Source organism: Gastrolobium bilobum, unplaced genomic scaffold (assembly GCF_033153095.1).
Source record: "Gastrolobium bilobum isolate Gb01-03AN ecotype WA unplaced genomic scaffold, APGP_CSIRO_Gbil_v1 utg3001, whole genome shotgun sequence".
NCBI lineage: Eukaryota > Viridiplantae > Streptophyta > Magnoliopsida > Fabales > Fabaceae > Gastrolobium > Gastrolobium bilobum.
The window spans coordinates 26,627-39,635 of NW_026898188.1; the positions used below are offsets into that span (position 1 = coordinate 26,627).

At 39.2% G+C, this 13,009-nt stretch overlaps 1 protein-coding gene across 1 annotated transcript; it reads right to left on the minus strand.

Annotated features, from left to right (window-relative positions):
• Nucleotides 1–2,815: 2,815 nt before the first annotated feature.
• LOC133313669 (protein NETWORKED 4A-like) lies at nucleotides 2,816–11,594 on the minus strand. The gene is made up of 4 exons (XM_061515066.1): nucleotides 11,321–11,594; nucleotides 4,987–5,077; nucleotides 4,780–4,891; nucleotides 2,816–4,686 (listed from the first exon to the last, which is right to left on the minus strand). Exons 2-4 carry the CDS (start codon nucleotides 4,999–5,001, stop codon nucleotides 2,948–2,950), a joined length of 1,866 nt encoding a protein of 621 aa, XP_061371050.1. The 5' UTR covers nucleotides 5,002–5,077; nucleotides 11,321–11,594; the 3' UTR covers nucleotides 2,816–2,947.
• Between the last annotated feature and the right edge of the window lie 1,415 nt (nucleotides 11,595–13,009).

A 13,009-nucleotide genomic window follows, 5' to 3' on the forward strand; every position in this document is an offset into this window, starting at 1 on the left:
GAATCAATCGAGTGTCTGGGTAGCCTCATGATCTAAGTCATTTCCTGACCTGTTAGAGTAGTTGCAAAATTTCTGGCCTTAATAGGTCCAGTTTTTCCGTTGAAAGGCATCTCCATCTTGAAAGCCTCTAGGTGGGCATCAAGGTCTTGACTACCATCTTAGGGCGGTATTTTGGCCTTCTTGAACCTCAGCGGGATCGACATGTTCATCAGTCTCTCAGTAAATGGGCTGTCATTTACGTCCTCGTCATCATGGCGGTCATCGGCATCCCGGCATCTCAGCCTCCGTTTCATATATGCTCAGCTCGGCCATTGATTAACTGGTTCAACATTTCTGTTTTCAGGGCTTCAATCCTTTGAGCATCCTACCACTGTCGCGCTAGGAATCTGTTCTCCATCTCCTGCATCCTTAATAATATTGCATTCAAGGAAATATTAACAATGTTATTGTCACCTCTGGGCTGCTCATCCCGTGGAAGCTGGCGAGCCTGATTAGGCACGAAGTTGCCTCAGGTTGTGATCGGCATTAACTCAGTCCCTACCTCGCCTACCTACACCTCCACCAGTATTGGACTGCCGAGATCCTAGAGGTGGTCACTCGCATACTAGTGTTGCAGCGGGGGTTGAGTGTTGCCAGTTGTTCCACCTGTGTTTGTCATTGTGGAGTGGGAATCAAAATTTACGGTTCCCCACATATGGCGTCAATGTTCGATCTGAGTAAACTGTGAGTGTTTGTTGCGACTTCGGCAAGTGCACCGATCGTACAAGTAATAAAGTGGTAAAAGTAAGGTTGTCTATCCCACGAGGACTGATTACCAATCACTAACTTATCTACGCGATTAAAGTTAGATCAATCTTAAAATGAATTTGTTGAGAGTATTAATTTAATTTATAAATTATTTTTATTTTTCAATATTTAAGAAATCAAGAATTGAATTAATAATGCGTAGAAAACGGATTTTAACTTTTAATTACTAAAAGATGTAGCTAGGAACTTGACTTTCCCAATAGTTTCTCAACAAGTTTAACTTTCATGCAATTAAAGTTCGCAATCAATTATTGACAATTCTTTCTAATGTAACTGACTCACCAATCCCTTGGTGGTTTTAGTTCTTTACTTTATTCCAAGGCTCTAATCCCTTAGGGGGTGTTTGGTTGAGGAGAACTTTTTTGAATACTAAGAAAATGTAATTACTAGGGAAATGGTTGAAAATGGTTTGAAAGTGAGTTTGGTAGAAAAATATAAAAAAAGTTGTTTGATTGGAAAAAAATTACCGGGAAAATTTGGTAACCTGAGGGTATTTTGGTTTGGGTTAACTTTCACCTTTTGTCATTTACCCATCTAACTAAGGAAAACCACCTCCAAGGAAGCTTTCTAAACAGTGACAATTGCTCCATTTCAATGGCAAAATCTAAATAGCTATGCAATATGAATAGATGAGGAAATTTTAAGAAACTCTCTACCAAACAAGGAAATCAACAATTGCCAACTTGATTTGGATGGGAAAATTTTAAGAAACCCCCAACCAAATAGCACCTTAGGGTCTTTTTCTAAAGCAAGCTTTAAGGTCAAGAATTATGCGTCATAGAATTTGTAAGACTATCCCTAGAACATACAAATTCTAACAATTAACCATTCTGATTCAAGCATACAATATTCCTATTAGCATGCAAAAATCTACTGCTCATTCACAATTGATCATATCATAAACAAGACTATCAATTAAAACGGATTAATTGCATAAGAGAAATACGGATAATAATTGCATCAAAGATTAAACAGCGTTCAAGAACTCATTAGTTCCATCTCGCCCTAACTACATAAAGGACTCTAGCCTAACATATTCAAGAAAACTAAAGAACGAGATGAAAAGAAACTAAAATTCATAAAAGAAACATAGAACACCCGGTCTCCACGGTGAAGATTTGACCGTTTCTCTGCTCCGCAAGTCCGGAACAGAGCTTCTCTCCTAAGTCATCTCTAGCTGCCTCCTAGCCTTTCTCGGTCGTGTCCCAAAATTGAATGCCACAACCCTAATCTCGTCTTTTTAAAGAAATAAGAACTGGGCTTTTTAATCTGGATAAGGCTCGCTGAGGAGCTCGCTAAAGCGAGCTGCTCAGTGAGCAAATTTTAACTTGTCGCTTAGTTGCTCGCTGAAGCGAGCTTAATAACGAGGGATGAACGATTCAAAAGAACGTTCTCGCTGAGCTTGCTCGCTCAAGTGAGCAGGCCAGCGAGCAAGAATTAATTTTTATTAATTCCTTATTTTCTTGATCTTGATTTTCCCAAATGATTCCAATTGTCTTTGCCCATCAGATTGGTAATTTGTTACTTTAAACCTGAAACAATATGAAAAGAGATTAGAATCTTATCTAGTTGTTGGAATTTTAATATCTTTTGGGATTTATTAATTAACACTATATTCTTAATCATATTAATCATTATTTAAACTACTTTTGATATTAAAAACATAATGTCTTTGACACTTATCAGTGTTCTTCCATATAAGTATGTGGTCAGAGATATCAATGAGAGAAATATTTAATTGGCTCTAGGCCAATATACCAATCACTGCGCACTAAGAACAAGTGTGTAACCAAGGAATATGTGTGTGTCCAGTGTTAGCAATACGTAAATCAGTTAGAGGTGTGTACCTGATAAGTTTTTAGGAGTTACCTGTAAATGTAGAATCCTAATAGAAGTGTCCTTTGATCCTTTACTATCTAGGATATTATTTAGATAAACCTTATCTTTTATATAATAAGTTGGTGAGATATGGATACAGTGAAAGTATCGTTATTACTTCTTAGTACTCATGATCTTGACTCATACATTAGAACCAAAAGCAGAAGAAAGGCATCCCACATACAGAGAAATGAAGATAGCAAAAATACAAGGGCGAGGAGGAGTGGTTGTAAATTTACATGATCACATTCAGATATATTAATTAGGCAGCTAAAATTGGAACTCGCTTGTGCCCTATAAAATGCTGCCTAAGCATATTATAGCCATTTCTGTAGTGCTCGAGTGAGAAGCATAGTTGTCGTATGGCCTCGCGTTTCTCTTCCGCTCCTTCTAAGATCACAGTTTTTTGCCTCTCAACCTCTTCCTCGAGTTTCTTAGCTTTTGATTTTAGTTCTTCCACTTGTCTATGTGCCTCTTCTATTTCAGCAATCAGTTGTACATGTTCCATGTGCAGCTGGTTCAAATGGCCGTCCAGGTGTTCAATCCTACCATCTCTGGAGTTCACCTTTTCCTTGAGAGAACCAACTTCTACATTCAGATTATCTCTCTCTAATTTTAAAGTATCAAGGCTTACATTGAGATCTTTTATATTGTTCTCTCTCTGCTCAATGTATGCCTTTAACAGCTCTGTTTCACTCTTGAGTGCCTCCTGCATCTCTAATTTTTCAGACTGGATCTTTCGGATCTCTTCTTCAAAAGAACGGCCACGACATTCCCATTCTCTGATCTGCTCTTCTAATTGAGTCCGTTCCTCCAACAACTTGGACATTTCCGACTTCAACTGAGCTTTCTCTGGGAAGATTTTCTGCTCTGCATCAGATACAGCTGTTTTCAAATCCCTGATCTCATGATCACGGTCTGACAGACTGGTCTTTAACCTCCCAAGTCTTTCTTGGAGTTTGGTGCTATCTCTTTTCTCACTGTTGAATTTAGTTTTCCAAGCAGCAATGTCCTTCCAAGCCAAGTCAAGTTGATCCTGCAGCTGCTGAATTCTTTCAGAGGATTTATTGGCCACAAATTTCAGGGAAGCAATTTGCATTTCTGAAGCCTTGAGATTTTCTTTGGTAATTCTTAGCTCCTTGCCAAGTGACTCAATCTCGCTACTAGGCTTATTTAATTCCTTATCCACGCCATCAATGTTTCCTTGAACCTCTAAGGCCTTGGATTCCAGGGCTTCCCCTCCTGACTTGCTGTATTCTTTAGTTGATGATAATTCAACACCAGCCTCCAAATCTCCTGAATCCAAGGATCTGTAATTTTCAAGCTCAATCTTCAGTTTAGTGATTTCTTCTTCTGAAAGTCTTAACTTTTCATTCACAATCACCAGTTCTTGTTCATATGCATTAATTTTGGCATAAACATCTTCAGTGTTATCATTTCTCGCCCCCCTAGATAAAACCTCCGCATGTTCCTCTTCCTGCATCCATAACTTTTCTTTTACCTCATGGCGCTCAGTTTCCATCTCCATGATTCTTCTGTTCACCCCAGGATCACCACCATTCCCTAAGAAACCTGAATAATTGTTGACTGATGAGTCATCGGATTCCTCCTCAGAATCTGTCAAAGTAGAGGACTCATCTCCATCCTTTTGGTATACATCAGAACCATTTCCACCAGAGCCAAGAAAGAAATCAAACCCGGCAGCTCGATTGCCAGAGTTACGGCGGCTCCCCTTCAATGGACAGGGCCCGGTGGAGGATGGTTCAGAGCTTGCATCTGAAATACCTGAACCTTGGGATTGGAGGTCTGAAGGTATATTCCTCCGCAATTCTCCTGTCACATGATCATAACGTTCAGCCAGAGACCGGTAACCACGGTAGAACTCCTCAACCAGAGAAACCAATTCTGGCCTCTTCTGATAATACATCTCAGCTTTTTTGGCAAATGAATCCGCATCCTCCTCTATCAGCTTCAACATCCGCTTCACGTTACGGTCCATCTCTGAGGTTAAAGATCGTCTTGTCATTTCCTTGGACATATTTGATTACATATAATTAATTATGAAATAAGACCATTGCAGTTGTAGTTGCCTACCATCAAGATTTTCTGAAAGCCACTTAGAATTCTTGGGACTGATGTGACTATCCCACCACCAGGAATGTGACTTCCTTGATTCCAACCTATTCATTTGCTTGTTAGAATGAACCTGAAATAAGAAAAATAACAATGGTTGTTAGGTATGAATCTGAAATATGCATATACATAACCCATAACTCAAGCAATAAGTTCCACGACACTTACCCCAGAAGCTGCCATTTGCCACAGCAAGTGCTAGCTAACTGGTGAAGCTCTGATATTAATAATAAACCCAAAAAAGGAAAGGAGAAAATATCTGCATTCAGAAGTTAAATAATTGATTAGCTTTGAAACGACTGAATACTACTTCAAAATAAACGAATAAATAAAATATGACTATCAGAAACGAAAATGAAGGAAATGAATATTTTCATTACTGAATCTCATCACGTTTACATTGAGGCTCTCGTATATATAAGAGCAAATTCTGTTGTAACTGACTCATCACCCTATCTATCATGATCAGTTGCATGCATATATATCAGTGACGTTGCATGAGAGCTTGGTTGAGGAGCTTGTATGTTTCCTGACACGTATGGGCCTTTACTTTGGCTCCTTTACTTTGGCTGATCCATGGACTGATCCATTCTCTTGTGTTACCCCCCCCCCCCCCCCCCCAAACCCAAGCTGGGCGCAGCAAATTAGTCAAGCCCAGCTTGGAAAGCATAGAAGCAAAAACAGAAGAAGGCAACGCCTTAGTGAAAATATCTGCCAATTGAGCAGAAGAAGGAACTGGCAACAAACGAAGGAGGCCAGAAACAATTTTCTCACGAGTAACGTGACAATCCAATTCAATATGCGTACTACGATCGTGAAACGTGGGATTATGGGCCAAGTAAATGGCAAACCTATTATCACAGAAAATGGAGGCAGGTTTGGTCCATGGAATATGTAAATCTTGGAACAGATACTGCATCCATTGAACCTCACATGACAAAGCAACAAGAGCTCTGTACTCTGCTTCCGAGGAAGAGCGTGAAACAGTGGTTTGTTTTTTTGATTTCCAGGAGACTAAGGAAGAACCAATGAAAAGACAGAAACCAGTGACAGAGCGCCTGGTATCAGGACAACAAGCCCAGTCCGCGTCTGCAAAAGCCCGAATATGGAGGTCACCTGAGGAAGGAAAGAACAAACCAAGGCTTGGGGACCCTTTCAGGTATCGTAACACCCTGTGAGCTGCCGAAAGATGTGTATCAGTAGGCTGGGAAACAAATTGAGAAAGGTGGTGAACTGCAAAGCTTATGTCAGGACGAGTTGTGGTCAAGTACAATAAGCGTCCAATGAATCTTCTATAAGATGCAGCATCAGCAAGTGGGGAACCTTGATCGCGAGCAAGACGAATAGAAGGATCCATGGGGGAAGACATAGGCTTAGCAGCTAGCAACCCAGCATCAGAAACAAGCTCAAGGGCATACTTTCTTTGATTAAGAACAATCCCATTATGAGAGCGTGCTACTTCAAGCCCCAAAAAGAAACGAAGACTGCCAAGGTCTTTGATCTTAAACTCTTGACCAAGAAACATTTTGACTCGTGAAATCTCAGTGAGAGAATTACCTGAAAGAATGACATCATCCACATATATCAGCAAAACAGTGAAAGAATCACCAGAAGAGAAAGTAAACATGGAATGATCAGCCGAAGCTTGCTGGTAACCAAGAGTAATAAGGGCAGATGACAATTTAGCATACCATTGACGGCTGGCCTGCTTCAGACCATAGAGGGTTTGTTGAGCTTACAAACAGCATTAGGTTAGGAAGTTGATAAACCCTTTGGCAGCTCCATATAAACATCTTCATGAAGATCACCATGTAAGAAAGCGTTGTTCACGTCCAACTGCTCAAGGTGCCATCCTTTAATGGCTGCAACAGCAAGGAGCGTACGAACTGAGGTGAGTTTGGCAACCGGAGAGAAAGTATCAAAATAATTGATACCCTCCATTTGGGTGAACCCCTTGGCAACTAACCGCGCCTTGTAGCGTTTAATAGATCCATCAGAAAGATATTTGATCTTATAGACCCACTTACAACCAATGGGTTGTTTACCGGCAGGTAATGTAACAAGGGACCATGTGTTGTTCAAAGAGAGAACAGATAACTCATCTTGCATTGCCTTTTGCCAATGTGAATGTTGAACAGCTTGGGAATATGATCGTGGTTCAGTGTGTGTGCAAGAATTAAAACAAAAGGGTTTATATGAAGGACAACAATTATCATAAGAAAGATATTGAGATAAAGGATAAAGGATAAGAACAACAATTAATAGAAGAAGATTGGGTGTAGGAACCTGGAGATGAAGAATGCTGCTGAACAGTGTAAAGGGCATGGTGATAATCTACCAGATAGTGAGGAGCTTGTTTGATGCGTGTAGATCGTCGAAGAGTAGTAGGCAAAGGAGTCAAAGTAGTATTGACAATATCTGTACCAGCATCAGAATCCACATTTGAGCTTAGGTCAGTAGCAACATAAGGATTGTGGTTTATGTTATCTTTAGTGGGAATGGGAGGTAACGTAATGGAAGGTTGTGGGTGAAAGAGATAAGTGTCAAAGTCAAGGGCTTGGTTGAGGTCAGGTGGCAGTGTAAAGGCTTGATGGGTGAAAGTGTATGGTGAAATGGAAAGTGATTTCATAAGAAACCACATTTCTTTTAGACAAAAATGGAATGAGATACAAGATCATATAGCAGAAACCCTTTGGTTCCATCCTTAAAACCAAGAAAGGCTGCTTTGCGAGCTCTAGCTGCAAATTTTGTACGGTGAGCGTGGAGTGTTGAAGCATAACACAGACTGCCAAAGACACGCAGATGAATAAGTATGGGAGGTAAGCCATGCAGAATCTCACATGGGGTCTTGCCATTTATCACAGGAGAGCAGGTTCTATTTATTAAATGCGCAGCATGAGTCACTGCAAATGACCACAAGGGAAGGGGTAAAGAGGCTTGGAAAGACAATGACCTTGCTACATTAAGCAAGTGTTGATGCTTGCGCTCAACAGTGGAATTTTGTTGGGGTGTTTCTATGCAGCTTGTTTGGTGTATAACTCCTCTTTTAAGAAAAAAATCAGTCATGACAAACTCAACACCATTGTCACTTCTAAAAATTTTTATAGTTGAGTGAAATTGGTTTTCAACATAGGCAAAGAAATTTTGAATATGTGATCGTGTCTCTCCTTTATTTTTCATCAGTATCACCCATGTGAACCGAGAGAGATCATCAACACAGGTTAAGAAATATTTGTGGCCCTAGATTGAAGGGATTGCAAAGGGTCCCCATATGTCAGCATGGAGAATATCGAAAATGCTGGTTGATTTATTTTGGCTAACAGGAAATGGAAGATGTTTTTGCTTTGCCATATGGCAAGCATCACATGGTTGTACATTAGATGAACTAATAAAAGGAAATTGATAAGACATTTTATCTAATACAGCATCTGATAAATGTCCTAAACGCCTATGCCATAGGGCTGCACTAGTTGAGCCTTTGTACAGATCAGTGTTCTCTGATCTTCTGTCTTCAGTTCCTTGACCATTACAGACTTTATTCTCCTTGGCAGATATCACATATAGACCGTTCCACAATTCAGCAGTACCAATCATTTCCTGGGATGGTATCTGTTTGATGAAACAAAAACGATTATGAAATGTTAATGAGCAATTGACAGAATTAAGTAATTGAGTAACAGAGATCAAGTTGACTCGAAATTCAGGCACAAACAAAACATTTAACAGAACAAAAGTGGATGACAGATACACTGTTCCAGAAAAGTAAGATATAACTTGTGATCCATTAGGTAAAGTAATGTGAATAGGATTGATTTTACGAAGAGAGGAAAAATTTGAGGCAACGAATGTGATGTGATCAGTGGCTCCTATGTCAATGATCCATCGTGAATGTGAGATACCTGATTTGTTGGACTCAGTGTGGGAGACTTGTGTGATGTTTGCAAGGTGTGTGGGAATCACATTACTTGTGGTAGGATTTTGTGAAGACTGAAGGAGTGAAAGGATATGTTCATATTGCTCTTGAGTTAACTGGGAAGGAGATGGCATGGAATATGGTTTTGTGAGTTGCTCGTCAACATTCATATTTGCAGTTTGCACATTGTTGCTGGCATGAGTATCTGAACTCAATCGAGACCGATAGCCTGGTGGATAGCCATGGAGCTGATAGCAGGTCTCTATAGTGTGATTAGATCTGCCACAGTGTGTACATATCTTGTTACCAAATGAAGTTCGTCCAAAATTGTTCCTTCCTTGACCTCTACCACCTCTCATTCCTGGTTGAGTGAAGAAACTAGATCTACGATTTCCATTGCCTGTATTGTTATTGAATGCAGCAAAGGACTGTGGATTTGTCAAAATTCCACTATTTGTTTCAGAAGAAAATTGCCTTTCTTGCTGGACAATCATTGAGAATACTTTGTTAACATGTGGTAATGGATCTATTAACATCACTTGTGAACGCACTGCTGCATATTGGTCATTGAGACCCTTGAGGAACCTAATTGTGTGATCTTTGTCACGATACTCACGCATCTTCAACATTGCTCCACAGGTGCAGGGTGGAGAACATTCACATACAGGCAGTGGTTTCAGATTTTCCACCTCATCCTACATGGTTTTGAGCTTTGTAAAAAACTCAGTAACAGTCTGATTTCCTTGATTCAGCTTGTACATCTCTTCTTGGAGATCAGAAACTCGGAAGATATCCGATTGTGAGAATCTCTCACGAAGATCAAGCCATGCATCTCGAGCACGCTCTATCCACAATATGGAGTTAGTAATGGATTCAAATATGGATCTGTGAATCCACGCCATTACCATTGTGTTGCATCTTGCCATTGCACATACGATGGATCATCAGATGATGGATCTGTTATCGTTCCATCAATGAATCCAACCTTGTTCTTCGAAAGTAAAGCCACTGCCATTCCTCTAGCCCAGCTATGGTAGTTGTTTCCGGTTAGAGGAGGTGAAACCAACACCAAAGAAGGATTTTCATTTGGGTGGAGGAAGAGAGGATGTGAAGGATTTGTTTGGTAATCTAGCACAGGATCATTGTTACAGCAAAAGAAATCAAGAATTCAAGAATCGAAAGCAAAGTACCAGAGCTATGGAAGCTCTGATACCATATCAGAAACGAAATTGAAGGAAATGAATATTTTCATTACTGAATCTCATCACGTTTACATTGAGGCTCTCATATATATAAGAGCTAGTTACAAGCTAATTACACTCGCTACAACATAAACAGAAAACTGTTAAAACTAATAATCTAACCAACTTAGTTGAATAACAAATTCTGTTGTAACTGACTCATCACCCTATCTATCATGATCAGTTGCATGCATATATATCAGTGACGTTGCATGAGAGCTTGGTTGAGGAGCTTGTATGTTTCCTGACGTATGGGCCTTTACTTTGGCTGATCCATGGGCTGATCCATTCTCTTGTGTTATGATTAGCTTTGAAACGACTGAATACTACTTCAAAATAAACGAATAAATAAAGGGAAATAATACTCTCATGCCACATGAGATTACATTATTTTCCTACACAAATTCGTTTTCCGTGCCAATTAATTTTTCTTTTCTTTTTTAATATAAAATATGGGACCCACATTTAACTTCTCTCTACTTTTTTTCTCTCCTACAATCCTATAACATAAGAAAACTTAAACCCATAAATAAAAGATGACAACTAAACGTTATTATGACACTTTCCCCACACTATCACCAACGTGTCCCCACCTACATGGGCCTACACTCCACCATGTCCCGCCCCAAGAGAAAGACCAATACACCGCCGAAGGAACAAACTAGAACCGTATGACCACGATAAGCTCGCGGACAAATTTAAAAAAAAAAAAAAAAAAAAAAAATAGACACAGATTTTGACCAGTTTAATTTCTATCTTTTATTCGTGCCTGCATATCATGGACAACTGGCTGTGCATCAGGTACAGCTACATCCACGCGTCGTGCTGTGCAAATGTGCAATCACCTGACACAAACGCGGTTGTTGCATGCCCAAGACACTCGCTATCTCTTTAAATAAATTTAAAATAATAATATTATTATTACTAAGAAAATAATTTTATTTATTTATAGTCATTTATGATTATGTTATGGTATTTTTTTTTCGGAATAATTTAGTAATTCGATTTGCCGATGAGTCCAACCCTGGCGTAATGACTATGAAACTATGAAAGAAAACAAAGTTGTGGTTATGGTAGATGATGATGGATGCAGAAAAATGAGTACTCTCTCCACCTCCACAGCTGGGATTTCATCTCAATCCCTTCCTTCCCACCCCAGTAAACACAAACACAATTGAATTTTGCACAAAACAATAATAAATAGAGAAAATTATTACTAGACACGAGAAAAACGAACCAGAAAATATAAATTAGATGAGATTTTTAACAATTCTAAGGAAATCAATCACACCAATGGGCAGCGAATGAATGGAAAGAAGTACAGTAAGAGTTAAAAGAAAGAGCTTACTTGAGAGAAGAGAACCTCTGAGATCTGAGAATGGGGAGAGAGAGGGGAATGGGATATTTGAAGTGTGAGGCGAGGTTGGGGACCCAAAATGCCCTTGTTCTATTTAATGTCCACTGTTCTCACATGTCCCTCCTATTCCTTTTCTTTCTTTCTTTTTTCTTTTTTTGGTACTAACATGTCCCTCCCTCTCGTCCGTGCCCTTTTGTCAAATGTTGCTTCTTTTTTTCTTTTTCTTTTTTTATTTCTGCACCCCTATTCGAGATCACTTTCTTCTTTTGGCCTTACTGCTCACCCACGCAACGGCGGCAACGCTATTCGATCGATTCTTATTTAAATTTCACTTTCACAGTTCCAATTTCTATGTTGACTTTCCATTCCATTTTCACAAATATCCCAATCAGTGATAATATAAAATTATTTCCATCTAACCGCGTTGAAAGTTCGAAAATATAATTGGATAAATTATATAAAACCACGTTATATTTACAATACAAATAATTAACCCCCTTCAACTATAAATTTATAACAATTAAACATATTTTAAGACGAAAATAACCCTATCCTCACCACTACATCACTGTCTGCCATCTAGTTTTGACTTTTCCTGAGTTTGTTTTTTTTTTCAATTTGTAAGGTTCGCTTTCTTTCTTTTGTTTTTTTTGGTAATAGTTTTCTCAGGTAGTAAAAAATAATAATTATCTACTATTGACTCATTTGTAGAAGTAGGGTCCACTTTCAAGGGAAGAGAAAAAAAAAGTAGAGTGGGATCCATCTTAAAATTATATGTGTAAAAGATAAGTTTTTTCTTATGTAACATGAGAATAATAAATCATTTTTTTTGTTATTATTATTTGAGGTTGGTTTACCATATGATATATCAGACAATTCCAATTTTATTCGTTAATCCATAAGAGGTAGCTGTAAAAGGAATTTAGTTTGATGAATGATAAAATATTTCGACAGAACCATAATATTTATACGTATGTACAATTGTACAAAGATAAGAATACTCCAAATGAAACTACTCTATTTTTAAGGTTAATTAACTACATTTAAAAGAGATTTACCTCAGTTTTAATCATATTTCTTTGTTCCTCAACCAAATTGACTACTATCAGGGGGTGCGCATGATAATCTTTCCGGAATTATTTTTTTTTAATTTCTGTTCCCGGGAACAGAAATGGATAGAAAACTCGTTTGGTAAAATTGGTTTATTTTTTTGTTCTCGGGATGAACCAGATTAATTTTTGTGCTGGGGAACAGAAAAAAGAATCAAAAAATTTCTGTTTTTTTGTTCCCGCGCACAAAATGAGAAACATTTATCTCTCTTAATTACTCTCCATCTATATCATCATCACCACCATCACCACCACCACCATCTTCCCAACACGACCACCACCATCATCGTCACTGCTGCCGTCGTACCATTAGTGCTGTCGTGACCACCCCCCACCACCTCGATGACATCGCCACCATCACCACCACCTTCACCCATCACTACCCCCATGCCACCATCACCACCACCACAACTACCACCGCTGCAACCACCACCACCACCACCACTATCACCATCACCGTCACCACCACCATCACCACTACCGCCATCAACCACCACCACCATCATCGCAATCACTGCCGCCACCATCGCCATCACCACACCACCACCACCGCCACCACTACCACCACCAC